The following is a 14,712-nucleotide window of genomic DNA, read 5'->3' on the forward strand; positions in this document are numbered from 1 at the left end:
GGCAGGGAGGGCAGTTATGGGGGGCGGGGGGGGGCCGGGGACCAGGGGCCGGGGCCGGGCTGTACCTTCCCACCGGCGGCGACGTCACTCTGCTCCAGGAACGTCTCGTAGACCGTGGGGCTGATCTTGCGGGGCAGCGGCGGGACCTTGCTGGCGCTTTTCACCCGGCCGCCGAAGCCGGTGGGAGATACGGACAGACCTGCACGGGCAGGGGGGTGGCCTGGGCAGATCAGCCAGCCCGGGGGGCCCTGAGCTGTCAGGGTGCCCTGGGCTGGCTGTCAGGTGCCCTGGGCTGTCGGGGTGCCCTGGGCTGCGCGGGCCTGCTCTCCTGCCTGCAGCAGCAGAATGGCCCTGAGCAGAGGGGCTGGGGGTGACGGGGGGGGGGGAGGCCAGCCGGGAGCGGGGGGCTGGCTCCTGTGGAGAGCTGCTCTTGGCAACCGGCAGCTCCACAGGGAGCGTTCGGTGGGGGACGTGCGTCCCACGTGGGATCTGCCCGTGGTTTTGGCAGCGAGGGCTCCTGCCTGCTCCGTGGCACCATGGGGATGGGGTGAGCGGGTGGGGGGGGCCTGTGCTAGGGTGGAGACAGGGGCTGGAGGCTGCTTGGGGATGGGGGGGCTGGGAAGGCGCCTCAAGCTGGTGGCATTGGGTACCTGCAGGGCTGGGCTGGGTGCTGGGCGCATCTCGGCTCGGTGGGGGCTGCTTCCCGTCGGAGCTGCCCAGGCTGCTCTCGCCCGCGTTGTAGGAGAGTCTCCGCTTCTCGTCCTGGGGTGCAGAGGGGAGGCTCAGCGCCTCGGGGTGGGGCCAGGCTGGGTGTGTCGTGTCTTCCCCCCCCCCCCCCCCCCCCCCCCCCCCGCCCCCAGGAAGGGGGGAGCCTTTGGCAGGGTGTGCTGCTCCCAGCACCCTGCCCGCAGCCCCCGTCTCCAGCCCTCCCTACCCTCAGCATCCTGGGGGGGGGCCTGGCGCTGCCGGCTGGGCCAGGGGCTCGGGGTGCAGCGGGAGGGGCACGAGCGGGGCCCTGGGGAGGAGGGGGGGCACCAGGGCTGTGCCAGGCGTCACCTTGGGCTCTGGCAGCTCCGAGATGGACTGGCGCAGGTCCTGCCGCCGGTACCCAAAGAAGGTGCTGGAGCGGTTCTCCCTGCGCTCGTTCCTGCGCTCCTCGCTCTCGACGGGGCGGGGGGCAGCCTTTGGGGTCGGGGGTGCTTCCGTGCTGTGGAGCAGTCACTGCTGGTGAGGGGCAGGTGGGTGGAGGGGGAATGGGGGGCAGGGCTACTCCCTGGGCCACCAGACCATGGCCAGGAGTGGCCGCCCTCAGCCAGGAACCAGCACCATCTCTGGCAGAGCTCAGCAGTGGGTGCTTAGGGGGGACAAGACAAGACAAGCGTGGATGGCTCAGGGGACAGCGGTGTGCAGGGCTGCGCGTGGGGTGTCTCTGCTCTGTGTCCCCCCACGGGGAAAGGTCCCTCCGTGGCAGGACAGACCCCTGAGACAGTTTGGTGTAAAGGGGAGCCGGGCGGGCAGTGGGCTGGGGAGGTGGGAGAGAAGTGTCTGGGGCAGAGGAGAGTGAGGGTGGCTCAGCAGGGAGGGGTGAGAGGGGGTTACCCGGGGCCAGCGCTCCCCACCATGGCACTCGCCTGTCTCCAGCATGGCTCAGCCGGTCCCGGTCAGGTCCCCAGGCCACGGACCGGGGTCGTCCACTCCGCCGGTCCTCGAAGCAGACCTGAGAGCACAGGGAGCTTGAGAGAGAGACGGCGGGGCTGGGAGTGCAGAGCCCCCTCTGCCCAGTCCTGATTTTGGGCCAGTGCCAGCCCCCCACGGCAGTGCTGCCCCCCTGGGCAGGCAGGGACCCGAAGGACACAGTGCCCCTCACTCTGTTGCTGCTGCAGCCCCAGCCCCATCGGGCCGTTCCCTGCTGCCCCAGACCTACACTGGCCTGTCCAGTGTCACCCGTGGGTGCCACGCACCACCCGTGTGGACCTGGCTGCGCCTGCCCCGTGCTCGCCACGCCAGCACTCACCATCTCCCGCACCCCATACTGGCTCTCCACCTTGGCCCGCAGCTGCACGAAGCACTGCTCCATGCGCTCGTGGAAGGGCCGCAGGTCCTCCGTCACCTTCCGCCCATGGATCCGGATTCCCTCTGCCAGCAGCGGAGTCTGCAGGAGAATGGGGACGGGTCGGCCTGGGCTCATGGGGCCCCTGCGGGACAGGGACACGGGGCACTCGGTGCCCCAGGGCAGCTGCTCCCCTCCGGCCGCCGGGCAGATGCGGGGGGCTCTACCTGCCAGGCGATCAGGTCCTTCAGCTTCTCGATGTTCCCCTCATCCTCAGGGTGGTCCTGCAGGTAGGACTCCTGGAAAAAGGCCTGCGACACCCCCCCTCAGTCCTGCTGACGGGCTGGCTCAGCTCCATGCAGGCAGGGATGGAGCGAAGCGCTGCCAGTGACAGTCGCCGGCCCCTGTGCAGCCCCCACGTGTCCTCACCGTTTCGTACTTGGCGAAGCCACCCATGACCGCAGGGTCCACGATGCCGTTGAGCAGCATGGAGAGCGGGTTGACGGGCAGGCTGGGGTCGTTCTGGTGCCGGTTGATCTCACTCATAATTTTCTCATTTGTTTTCATCATGGTCTCGATGGCGTTTTCCAGTGGGGAGATGCTGGTCTGTGCCCAGGGAGGGAGGGAGGGAGGGTCAGCAGCTGGCTGGCCCAGCAGCCTGCCTGTCCTGGGCAGGGTGGTCACCCCCGGCATCAGCTGCCTGGAGCACTGCATGTGCTTGTCCCCGGCTCCAAGCACAGGCCGCTGGCAGGTGCGAGCTGCCGGGAAACCTGGGTAAATGTTGCTTGGGGGGGGGGGCAGCTGCGCAACAGCAGCCGCAGCAGACACAGGCGTGTGTGGCTGCACTGGTGCAGTCCTGAGCAGCACAGCGGCCCCGTAACAGCCCGGGGCCTTTCGGGTGTCTCCACTGCTGCAGCACCTGAGGCACCCCAGACTTTGGCTGAGCAGCTCCCTGACGGAGGCATAAAACCCACTCGCGGAGCTGCTGTCGGCAGCACCGGGGTTGCTGTGGTCTGCTGACACTCCTCCAGTGCCTCTGCCCTCCCTGCGTGTGGTGTCCTGCTTCCCAGGGAGGAGATGTGCGTCCCGGGGGCTGAGCCCCACAAACCAGTCCCTGTCACTGGGTTGATGCTACCGGCACCAGCCGACAGAGGCTGTGGGTGCCCCGAGTGCCGGGGTGTCTCCATGCCCAGTGCCAGCAGTGGCTGGGGGACGTGGCTGGGGACAGCGTTCCCGCCTGGCACGGGCCTGTGGTCAGTGCTGGAGCTGGGGCAGTGGGGGCCCAGGCGATGCCGGGGGGGGTTATCCCCCGCTGCTGGGTAGCCGGGCTCTGAGCTCGCAGGGGGCAGGGCGCTGCTCTTGCACCCCGCTCTGCAGGCGCAGGGTGCACACGGGAGCTGGGTCCACTCTGCCGCAAGCGCTGCCCTGGGTGACGCACCCGAGGGGCCGCAGGGGCATGGCAGCCAGCGGGGAGCCGCGGGGTTCGGGGTGGGCTGGATCGGGCTCGTACTGGGCACAGAGCCGGCCGGAGCGCAGGGCTGGGGCTGGGCTCGGCCGGGCCAGCAGGCAGGACACGCTCCCCGCACTCTGGCTCGAGCTTGGGAAGCACGGAAGGGGCTGGGGGCAGCACGCCCGCCTGCATCTGGGGTTTGTGATGCTGCTGAGGGCAGGGATGCCCTGGGAGGGGCCCGCTCCCCCCACGCCCCCTCCTCACCGTGGTGGTGGAGGTCACCGCGAACCAGCGCAGGATGCCGGGCAGGGGGTAGGCTGTCACAAAGGTCGTCCGCTCGATCCACATGGTCTGCAGGGAGGGCAGGAGGGTGACTGCTGCCCTCTGCCCCATCACCCTGGGACACCCCTGGCTGCCCTGTGGGGCAGAGGGCTCCCACCTCCCCTTCCCGTGGGCACGGGACTGCCACCTTCCCCATCCCAGCACTGGGAGAACCCTTGTCTCTCCTGCATCCTCCTTCCTCTGGACCCCCCGCTCCCCCGTCCCTCCCAGCCGGGGGGTCCCAGCAGCACTCACTGCAAATTCATTGTCTGGATCCTTTGGGCCTTTCTTGAAGGGCCGCGAGTAGCTGAACTTCTGGACGTGGTTGGCTTTATAGAAACTGTCGGGGAGGGAGAGGAGGAGAGCATGGGAGGGGTCCCCCCCATTGTGTCCCCTCCGACATGGAGCAGAGCGGGTGGACCCTGTCCACCCCCAGGCACTCACTTGGTGATCTGCTCTGGGATGCTCCGGTCCTTGAACCGGAGCTTGGCCTCCTCCACCGGCTGCACGGTGAAACACTGGATATCTGCGGGAGTGAAGGAGCCGCGGGCACAGATGGTGGGGACAGGGGCTTCAGGAGAGAGGAGCCCCAGGGCCCAGAGGGGGAGAACCCCAGGGGTGTGGGGACCCACACGGGGAGTGATGGCAGAGGGGACAAGCCGCCCTCCAGCCCCATCCCCACACTTGGAGGATACACTGCCCCGGGGAGCCCGTGATGTCCTGGCCGGGTGGGGACGTGCTCTTCAGCTTCTCGGCGTTGGGGAAGGGGCTCAGCAGCCGCATCTCAAAGTCCTCCCGGCGCTCATACTCCTTGCCCCGGTAAATGAAGACCTTGTTCTGTGGGGGAGGAAGATGTCAGCCTGTCCCAGCGCTGCGGAGCGGGGCCGGGGAGCCACAGGGCGTTAGGGGTGTGGGTGCTGAGGCTGAGCCCTTTGCTGAGTGGGAGAACCCCCTCTCAGAAGAAGTTTTTCCCCAAACCCAGCAACTGGAGGAAAAAGGAATTAAAGGGTGGGCTGGCTTGGGCAGAGAGGGCTCTGGAGCAAAGGCCTCTGGCCAGGCACAGAGTGACTGGGGTCTGCGGTCAGTGGATACAGAAACCACCCAGGAGACAGCGAGGAGCCCTTGAAACCCACCCTGACCTCTGTGAGGATGATGCTGCCCCCCCTGTGGCCGTAACGGCGGGGTAGGAAAATAAGGTGCTGAGCAAGCCCCCACCTACAGCACCATGCTGCAGGGATGGGGAGAGGGTCAGTGGGGAGAGGGTCGGCAGGGAAAGGGTCGGCAGGGTTCCTGCAGTGACCCTGGAGGTACCCAAACCTGTTCCTAAGTAGCACAGACCCATCTCTGCAGCACAGGTACGACACGACGCACACCCCCCGCAGCCCAGACACGACGGCGCAGACCAGCACGGGGGACCAGGCCGACACTACCACCCCAGCGAGGGGCCCCGTCTGTGGGGTCAGTGCGGGGGCTGGGCCCAGGGGGATCCATCCAGAGACGGCCATGGCCACGAGGCTCATCCCGGGCGCCGGCACTGTGCCGGGGAGCTGGAGCTGCCTACCCGGAGGAAGGTGGGGAAGCCCTGCCCGTAGTAGCCCACGGCGAAGTAGTCTGGGCTGGGCCGCAGCACTTTCAGGATCTTCTCGTAGAACTTGGCTTCTCGCTGCTGCAGGGGGAGAGGGGCAGGAGTGGGGATGGGACGGGGCCCTGCCATGGGATGGGAGCCCTGCGGCCCCCCCAGCTCACGGTCCCCCAGACTGCTCTGCCGGCAGCCACCCCCCAGCCCGGCTGAGCACTCACCAGGATGTCACTCAGCATCTCGTAGTCGAAGACTTCGCTCTCGTACTGCTCCGCCAGCTCCTTGCAGATGTGGATGGCCTCCTCCCACATCTGCGGGAGATGGGGCCAGGGCGGGGGCCCCGCGGTGCGGGGTGAGCTGGGTGCGGGTGGCACTGGGACTTCCAGAAGAGACCAGCCCCATCTGTGGGGGCACCTGCACCCCTGCTCCTGAGCGAGGGGCCAGGGCTCTCCCTGTGCAGCTGCGGGTCCGGCTGGGCAGCAGCGGGACTCCAGCCCCTGAGGCCCCTGCCCAGGCCAGACCCTCTCCTGGGGTGCCCCTTCCCCTGGGCAGCACCAGGGCTGGGGAATGGGGATGAGGAGGGGGTGGATTGGGATGGGATGGGATGGGATGGGATGGGATGGGATGGGATGGGATGGGATGGGAGGAAGGACAGATGCGGCTGTGGGGTGAACCACCAGCCCAGGTCGCTGCGGGGCAGCTCCAGCCCCCCCCAGCGGTGGGGTGGGTGGTTGGGCCGTGCTGAGACCGGGGGCTTGGAGCCGGGCCTGCCCTGGGACAGAGCAGCTCCCACTGGCGGGGCAGGGCGAGGGGGCTTCTGGGGCGCGCGGCCGCGCTGACCTTGCCCTTGTCGAAGTAGTCGATGATCTGGTTGTAGAGAGCCTCCTTCAGCTGGCGCTGGGTGTGCAGGCTGGGGCTGTGCAGGCCCTGCATGGGGGCTGTGTTCGCCTCCTCCGACCACTGCACGGGGGCAGCGGGAGCCCGTCACGCCGAGCCCCTGGGCGCCGGCTGGACAGCCCCCGCACCCCCGTACCCCACCTTGAGGAGCCGGGCATGCAGCAGCAGGGTGTAGGCTCCCTCCGTGTAGTTCTCATAGCTGACGTGCAGGTCCTTCAGCTTGTACAGGTACCTGGGAGCAAGGACACCACAGCCGGCGCAGCTCAGGGTCTGGCCCTGCTCCCCATGGGGCAGCATCCCCCACCCCCACCCCCACCCCCATCCCCTCTGCCCGCTCCAACATCTCCATCCCACGTGGATGGTGGGGCTGGGGCAGCTCGGGGCCCTGGGACCCCTCACTCCGGGGTGATGCCGGGCTCCCCAGGTCCCGCTCACCTGATGTACATGGCCTGGCGGTCGATCTCCTTGTAGAAATTCTGGGGAAGAGCAGACAAGGCTGTTCTGAGTGAGCCCAGGAGGGGCCACGTGCCGCAGCCCCCCTCTCTCCCACACCTTGCTCTGGGTCACGGTGCTGCCAGGACCGTCCCTGCGCAGGGAATGGGCTGCCCTCGGCAGCGGGGAGCTGCACGTGCCTCCCAGCAAACACCTCCAGGGGGGACACCAGGTCTGGTATCGTGTGCCCCCCATCTCTGCTGTGCCTGGGGGGGCCGAGGGGGAAACAGGGCTGAGCCCTGGGGGAAATGGGGGCACAGGGCAGGTGCCCACCAGGAGGTTGACAGTGCAGCTCATGCTGTAGGTTTTGTTCTCGTCGTTCATAACAGCCCGGTAGTCGAGGAGCCGCTCCAGGAGCCCCGTCACCAGCTCAACGAAGTTCTCCCCGGCCTTGGCCAGCTCAGGGTGTCTCCGGCAGCAGCTGAGCAGGCTGGGGAGAAGAGGGGGTCAGGGGTCTCACGGCATCTCAGCTCCGCAACGCTCCCACCACTGCCCCGGCTCAGCTCCCCCAGGGTGCAGGGAGTTGCGGGGGGCGGGGGGGGGTGGGGGGTGCACCCCCCCCCCAACAAGGGATGAAAAGCCACACTTGATATGCAGCGAGACAGAGCGAGCCCTGTGCTGTCCCCCACCAGGCACATCAGGGATGGGGGAGGGACCTGACAGCTCCAGCCACCCGCACACAAATCTGTGGTGGGCACCACGGGACAGGAGGAAGGGCAGGGCAGGGGCAATTCCTGGGGCAGGAGCACTGAGGGGGACAGGTAGGGGCAGGCTGGCCAGGGCAGCAGTGGTGTGCAAGGGGCAGAGGATGCTGCTGGGGCAGCAGCCTCCCTCCACTCAGGCCCCGCTCCCCCCAGAGAGGCAGGCTTTGGGTCAGAGGAGAAGTGGGGCGGCCGGGATTCAGGCGGGGCAGGGGGATGGTGGGCAGCAGAGGGTCGTGCCCTGGAGAGAAGGTTGCGGGGACGTGGCTGCACACTCACATGCTCTCAAAAAGCTGCTTGTACTGCTCATCCCCGCGGCCGCCCTCCACCTCGCTGTCCAGCTTGCGCAGGATCTCGTCCTCAAACTGCAGAGGCACATGTGAGCGCGGCCGAGGAGCCGAGGAGGGGCTGAGCTGGGCCCCAGGCTGCCGCGGCTGCAGCCCCCAGCACACGGGGACAGGAGGGGCTGCAGGAGCTGGAGCCAGCTCGAGCCCCCCGCACCCCCTGGCTCAGCGGCCGCAGCCCTTTCCCCCGGGGCTGCCCGGCACAGACGGGTCCCTGTCCCCCCCCGGCCACGCCGCTCCCCAGTGCAGATGGGTCCCCACGCTGCCCTGGCACAGACAGGGCCCCATCCTGCTCTCTGCGTCCCTGACTCGGTCCCCAGTCCCCATCTTGCTCCTGTGCTGGCCTTGTCACTGTCCCACACAGCCGGGGCCCGGCTGGCCCCAGGGATCTCTGGGCAGTGCCCTGTGCCCCCGAAAGCCCCCATCTCCCAGCTGATGCTCAGCCTTCAGGTCCATGGGGTTTGTGCTCTAGCTGCAGCCAACGGACCCAAAATCCCGGGGGATCCTGCACGAGCACGGTCCGGGATGGGGGGCCTCAGACTTTGCCTCCACACTGGGTCCCTCCGGGGTCCCAAACTCGGGGGTCCTTCTCCCCCTGGGCCAGGGGCACTGCCATGGTTGGCTCCTGAGCCACAGAACCCCTGTGCCACGACAGCTTGGGGACATCCCCCGCAAAGGCCTCAGGTCTGAGCCCCGCTGTGCCCACCCTGCTCCTCCAGCACAGCCCTGTGTGCGAGCCGGAGCGAGGGAAAGGGCTGCAGCAGGATCTGTGTCACTGCGGCTCCGAGGACAGCCCCAGCCCCCCTCCTGCCACGGGACACCCCAACGCGGGGAAAGGCTTCCAGCTCAGAAGAGCAAACGCCACCTCATCAAAAACTGGAAACGCCTTTTGCGTGGGGAAATCTCACAGCAATGGGGGAAGAAGCCGAGTGGGAATCAGAGGTTTGTGCAGACCTCCCCCCTTGCTGTGTTCTTGTTTCCAGGCAGTGCTGGGATGGGATGAGTGGGTGATGCCTGACCTGTCCCTGCTCATCCCTGGGAAATCTTCTGCGTCACCTGGCAGCTCTCCCTGCTCCCCATGTTCCCTGCCCGCCCCCTCGTCCCTGTCCCTCCTCCCTCCCTCCTGCAGCTCCACATCCCAGGATGGAAGGGGAGGCTTAGCATTGCTTCCACCCACCCTCAAGGGGATGGGCCAGCGCGGGTGAGGAGCAGGACCCTGCCGCGCTGGCCTCCTGCCACAGCCGCGGGCGCTCACCCGGCTGAAGCTGCTGGTCAGCTGGTACTCGCAGAGCATCATGTCAAAGAAGATGGGGATGGTGGACTTGCGCAGCTCCAGCTCCGGCACGAGCGTCATCTCCAGGATGGGGCCCACCATGCCTGGGATGAACTCAATCTTGCGGTGGCCTGGGGAGGGCAGGGAAGGCTGGGGGGGCTCTTCCAGCCTGCTCCGTGCGGTCAGCCCTGGTCCGGGGCCCCGCGGCTGCAAAGGGCAGCGACGCGTGGAAGAGGCAGGGGAGCAGCGCTGGGGGTCTGCTGATGCGTGGCAGAGCCGGGCAACCCCCCGGGGCAGCCACGCTGCTGGGCCGGTAATGCCGTACGGCCAGGAGAGCATGGCAAACACGTGGCCGTGGCACCATCAGCTGGGGCTGTGCTGGCGTCCCGGAGGCCCTGGCACGTGTGAACAACCCATGTGGGAGCCCGCAGGACTGGGGAAGGGGAAGGCAGGGCTGCAGGCAGACGCCAGCCCCGAGAGGGGAGGCTGCCTGCAGGGAGTGCAAGCTCATGGCTGGCTGCAGCGCCTGCGGGCTTGCACACCCACGGCCTTGCACGCCTGCAGATATGTGCATCGTACACGCTCACATAGCCCACAGATTGCACGTCCCGTAGCATCCCACGGGCTGCACATCCCACAGGCTGCACATCCCATGGGCTCGCCCACCCGCAGATTCACACGCCTGCCAATTCACACGCCTGCAGGCTTACACACCCTGCTCGTGCCTGTGGGCTCCCACACCCCACACTGGCAACCCCCCCACTCCCCAGGGCCCATTTTGGGGCCAGGCTGGTGGACACCAGCCTGCAGAGACTCGCCAAGCCTCCTCGCTGCCGGCCACACCACGGCTCACCTAGGTTGTACCACATGTCCCGAATGGAAGCTCCGATGGCGGCTCTCATGTCCCCGTACCTGCCAGGGCGGGTGTGGTTAGCATCGCTCCGCAGCCCCAGGCACAGCACCCAGGCCAGGGGCCCGAGCACAGCCCGACCGGCTCATCCCAAAATCCCTGAGCGTGGCAGTGGGCTGGGGCAGGGACACGAAACCGAGAGGAGGGCAGCAAAGGCGACTCACTTGGCCAGGATGCTGTTGCGCTTGGCCTGGGAGAAGTTCTCAAGCTGCAGGGAGTCCTGGGTGAGGAAAGCCACGGCCAGGTGGAAATAGTTGTTCCAAAGCTGCGGGGAAAAAATGGGGACAAATGCCAGGCTGGGTGGCACGGGGGGCTGGGGGGGCAGGCTGGGTCCCCTCCCCGGCACCCCCAGGGCACGGGCAGCCCCGGGGCTGGGGCAGCGTCCGCTCACCTGCAGCTCGAAGCTGCTGTTGCTCAGGAACATCTCGGTCAAGGTGGTGGCAAACTGGTTGATGGCACGCAGGAACTCCCTGCGGGGAGTGGGGGGGGTGAGCTCGTCTGGGGCTGCCCGGCACAGCCGTGCCCGTGTGCCCTCTGCCAGCCTCTTGCTCCAGCCCCAGCATCCGCCTGCGGGTCCCTCCCAGTGCAGCAGCCCTCACCGGTTCTGCACCATGTTCATCACCACCCAGTCGGAGGGGTACACCGTTTTGCCAATCAGGTCCTTGAAGAGGATGAAGGTCTCCATGAGGAAGTCCTGCCGGGGAGGAGGAGGAGGAGGAGGCGTCAGGAGATGGGCTCCACCGCGGTGCCCTCCCGGGGCGATGCCGTGCTGAGCACCGGCACTGGGAGCCACCCCGGCACCACCCGACAGCAGGAGCTTCCCCTGCACGGAGCGGGGACGGGGCTGTGCTGGGGTCTGGGACGGAGAGGACCAGGGCCGGGTGCCCGGGGGCAGGCGGGACACTGGGACCAGCGGGGTGGAGAGGAAGGGAGGTGACGGCGACGGCGGGCGCGGGTCTGGTGGCACTCACCATCAGCTCGGGCCGGGAGGGGAAGGCCCTGATGTAGGAGCTGTAGTGGTCCTTGTCCATCTGGCTCAGGATGGCAGCCATGCAGGCCACGTAGTGACTCTGGGGGAGAGGGGCTGCTCAGGCGCCGCTGAGGCCCCGCGCCCAGCACTGGGGGGGTGTGGGGGGCCAAGGGGGGTCCCACACACTCCTCCGTGTCCCCACGCACCCCTCCGTGTCCCCTCAGTCAGTCTGTCCCCCAGAGCCCTGGCTGCCAGGGTACCCTCGTCCCTCAGACCTCTGCTCCTGCCCCCGCAGCCCGAACTGAGCAGCAGCTGAAACTGGAAAGCCAAGGGGGTCCTGGTCACTGGACAGGGGTGTTGGTGTCACCAGGATCCTCCTGAGTGCTGCTGGTTCCGGCAGTGGCCAGCTGCTGGTTCGGGCAATGGCCAGCCGCTGGTTTGGAAGGTGGCCAGCCACTGGTTTGGTGGCGGCCAGCCGCTGGTTCAGGCAGTGGCCAGCCACTGGTTTGGGTGATGGCCAGCCTCTGGTTTGGGCAGTGGCCAGCCGCTGGTTCTGGTGGTGGCCAGCCACTGGTTCTGGCAGTGGCCAGCTGCTGATTCGGGCGGTGGCCTGCCGCTGGTTCGGGCAGTGGCTAGCTGCAGTGCCAAGCTCAGGGACGCTCTGGCAGGGATGCAGCAGAGTCAGCGCGTGGGGAAGCTGCAACCAGCATCAATGGCAGAGCAAGGGCACTGACACCCCGCGCCCCCCCGCCAGCGCCACCTGCGCCGGGGAACGCACAAACCAACCCAGTGGCCCCGGCAGCGCTGTGGAGTGTTGGGGACGGGCAGAGCCGGGCTGGGTCGGGTCACTCAGTGTGGGGGGGAAGCCTGGCACCGCCGGGGCCAATGCTTGGCCACTCTGTTATTATTACAGACCCAGTTCTCAGCAGTGCCCAGCGTAGCCCATGTGTGACTGCTCAGCCGGAAAAGTGTCCTGGGGGTGCTCCCAGGGCTGGAAACTGTGGGGAATGGCGGCTATTTCTGGGGGTAAGAGCATCATCTGGCAGGCTCAGGAGGAGCGAAGGCCCTGCCGTGCCCCAGTGCCGCCGCCGGAGCTTTGTGGGCGGCTTCACATGCCAACCCTTCCCCGGAGACTGTGGTGCCGTGAGCGCTGCGAGGGCACCCCAGGCGCTGAGCGTCGCTGCCCGTCCCGCCTGCAAGGCAGTGAGCACGAAGCGCTGGCAAAGCAGGGAAAGGGCCACAAATCCACCCATATCCCCTGAGGGGCCGTGTGTGCGATGCCAGGGTGCCCTGAGAGACCCTGGGGGGAGCCGGGGTCACCCTCCCCGCTGACAGAGCCCAGCCCGAGCCTTTGCCAGGGTTCTGGGGGGCCGTTTCTCATGTACCAGCCAGGGGTGCACATCCCCCCCATCACCCCACCCCGTGGGGAGCCTGGGGCAAGGAAGGAAGGCGGCGGGGGGAAACTTTTACTGCAAACCAGACTTTTCTGGGGATTTGATGAGATTGGTTCAGTCATCTGGGAAGAGCTGTTCGGGTGGCAGCTGGAACTAGACCGAGGTGAACTCCCTGCACCACCCGCTACACCCTCTCCAAGGGAAACTGTATTTTCATTGAAATTACACCCCGGTGCACACTCGGACACAGGCCGGGGCCTGTCCTGGGGCTGGTGCGTGCGGGTGGAGCAGGCCCACTGCAGCACGTGGACCCCGGACTCGCGGGGTGGTCCCCGACAAACGGTCCCCGACAGCCCCAGCCCCAGCACGGCCCCGGTGGGACGGGCTGAGAGAGGGGGCAAGGGTCTGGGGGCTCGGGGGGGCTGCTCTCGGGGGGGTGCTGCACCCCCACCGCCTGCTCCCCAGCCGGGGGTCCCAGCCCAGCCCCTGCCCGCTTCCGTGCCACCGCCTCCCCCGGTGCCCACGGCCGCGACCCCCGCCCCGGGGCGGGCACGGGCCGTTCCCGGGGGCTCCCGGGCCAGGGGGCGGGGGACGGGGGCTGGGCCCCACCGTGCGCCGGCCCCGAGCACCGGACCGGCCACGGTGCCTGTACCCACACCCCCACCCCCGGGGCAGGCGCTGCCCAGAGCCTCGGCGGCCTCGGCCCGGGTCAGCTCTGCCCGACACGGCGGAGCAGCGCTGGGTGCGACCGGCACCGGCACCGGCACCGGGGGTGCAGCCATCGCCCCGCCCGGGGGTCCCGGCCCAGGCAGGACCCGGCCGAGAGGCCACCGGTTCCGGTGCTCCGGGGCTCGGCGCGGACCCCGCATCCCGCCGCCTCGGCTCCGCCCCGGCCCCGCCCCCGGCGGCCCCGCCCCGGTACCGGCGAGCTCGCGCGGCCCCGCCCCGCCGCTGCCCGACCCGCGCCGCCGCCGCCGAGCTCCAGGTACCGGTCGCGCCGGGGAGCGGGGCCGCGGCGGGGAGCGGGGGGGGGCCGCGGCGGCCGGGCCGGGCTCTGCGGGAACCGGCCCTGCGGCGGCCGCTCGCTGCACCGGGAGCGCCGCGGCGGCGGCACCGGGACCGGGACCCTGGGCGGCGGCGGCGGCGGCGGGGGGACCCCGGGGCCGGGAACCGCGGGGCGGTACGGGGAGAGCCCCGAAACCGGGACTCCGCGGCGGTGCGGCGACCCCCGGGGCCGGGAGCCGGCGGCAGCGGCCCGAGGGATGCGCGGGGGCCGGCGGGGCCGGGGCGCGGGGCCGGGCTGGGGCGGCGCTGGGGGGGATCCGCGGTGCCCCTTCCCCCCGGCCGCTGGTGCCCGGCCCCGGCGCCCCGATCTGCCGCGGGTCGCAGCGCTGCCCGGGTCCTGCCCTCCTCTGCCTCACCGAGCGGGAGCTGCCCGGGGGGCACGGCGGTGGTGGCACCCCCCGCCGAGCACCCTACTCTGGGCGCCCGACACTGAGCACCCCGTGCCGAGGAGGGCGGTGACACCCCGCACCGAGCGAGCCACCGGCTGCCATCGCAGGGGTCTCTGGGGGGGCCCCGGCCACGCTGGAGGCGCGTGGTGCAGCCGAGGGACATGAATCCGTGTCGAGAGCTGCCGTGTTCGAGGGGCCGAAGACCCCCGAGGGCCAGGCCCCCACACTGCCCCCCGGCCCGTGGCCCCCCGCTTGCCCCGCAGCTCCCTGCGGCCTCGCTTGGCCCCACAGCTGGTGCTCCGCTCCCCCCGCGTTAGGAGACGTGTCTGTCTGCCGGGGCCGCACTCAGTTGACACACGCACACGCATGACCCCCGGGATGTCACTCCCGGTACCGCACGTGGCGCTGACGCCGGCTGAGGGTACGGCTGCTGGCGCTGGAGGGATTCAGCCCACGTTGCTCCCAGCAGCTCCCAGCGCCGTGCTTGGCGCTCAAGGCCTCTGCCTGCCGGGGGGGCTTCGGCAGCCGCAGGGCCGACTGCAGCCCTACCTGCTCCCCGTGGAACTGGGAGGCGCAGCTCTCAGGGCTGCTCCAGTCCCTTTCCTCCCCACGGGAGCGCCCACAAAACCCTGTTAGTGCTGTGGCTCCTCGCAGAGGTGCGGGGGAGCCCAGAGGAGAGGTCACCAGGGAGAGGAGAGGCTTCCAGCGGAGCCCTTTTTGTGTTGGGAGCACGAGGTGGACACAGATGAGTAGTCACCGGGACCTGGGCTTTGCCAGCGTGTGCCCACACGGGGACGGCGGGTCTCAGCCAGGCTGCCGCTGGCAGAGAGTGCTCCTTGCCGGCAGCTCCCGGCCGTCTCCACGGTTGTCACCTCCC

General features: G+C 69.1%; 1 protein-coding gene across 2 annotated transcripts in view; it reads right to left on the reverse strand.

Annotated features, from left to right (window-relative positions):
• Positions 1–14,712, reverse strand: part of LOC141922472 (dedicator of cytokinesis protein 2-like) — a 67,472-nt gene that overhangs the window by 246 nt on the left and 52,514 nt on the right. For both annotated transcript variants that reach the window (XM_074821650.1, XM_074821649.1), the window contains exons 29-52: positions 10,989–11,087; positions 10,617–10,711; positions 10,409–10,487; positions 10,182–10,282; positions 9,961–10,019; positions 9,090–9,238; positions 7,770–7,855; positions 7,063–7,219; positions 6,733–6,773; positions 6,439–6,529; positions 6,241–6,360; positions 5,622–5,711; positions 5,383–5,487; positions 4,517–4,658; positions 4,266–4,347; positions 4,077–4,161; positions 3,765–3,851; positions 2,480–2,656; positions 2,278–2,361; positions 2,015–2,152; positions 1,620–1,717; positions 1,057–1,207; positions 651–762; positions 66–199 (exon numbers count right to left, since the gene is read on the reverse strand). In XM_074821650.1, the coding sequence (XP_074677751.1) occupies positions 66–199; positions 651–762; positions 1,057–1,207; positions 1,620–1,717; positions 2,015–2,152; positions 2,278–2,361; positions 2,480–2,656; positions 3,765–3,851; positions 4,077–4,161; positions 4,266–4,347; positions 4,517–4,658; positions 5,383–5,487; positions 5,622–5,711; positions 6,241–6,360; positions 6,439–6,529; positions 6,733–6,773; positions 7,063–7,219; positions 7,770–7,855; positions 9,090–9,238; positions 9,961–10,019; positions 10,182–10,282; positions 10,409–10,487; positions 10,617–10,711; positions 10,989–11,087 (2,562 nt within the window). The remainder of the gene's footprint in view (positions 1–65; positions 200–650; positions 763–1,056; positions 1,208–1,619; positions 1,718–2,014; positions 2,153–2,277; positions 2,362–2,479; positions 2,657–3,764; positions 3,852–4,076; positions 4,162–4,265; positions 4,348–4,516; positions 4,659–5,382; positions 5,488–5,621; positions 5,712–6,240; positions 6,361–6,438; positions 6,530–6,732; positions 6,774–7,062; positions 7,220–7,769; positions 7,856–9,089; positions 9,239–9,960; positions 10,020–10,181; positions 10,283–10,408; positions 10,488–10,616; positions 10,712–10,988; positions 11,088–14,712) is intronic.

Source organism: Strix aluco, chromosome 4 (genome assembly GCF_031877795.1).
Source record: "Strix aluco isolate bStrAlu1 chromosome 4, bStrAlu1.hap1, whole genome shotgun sequence".
NCBI classification, from domain to species: Eukaryota; Metazoa; Chordata; class Aves; order Strigiformes; family Strigidae; genus Strix; species Strix aluco.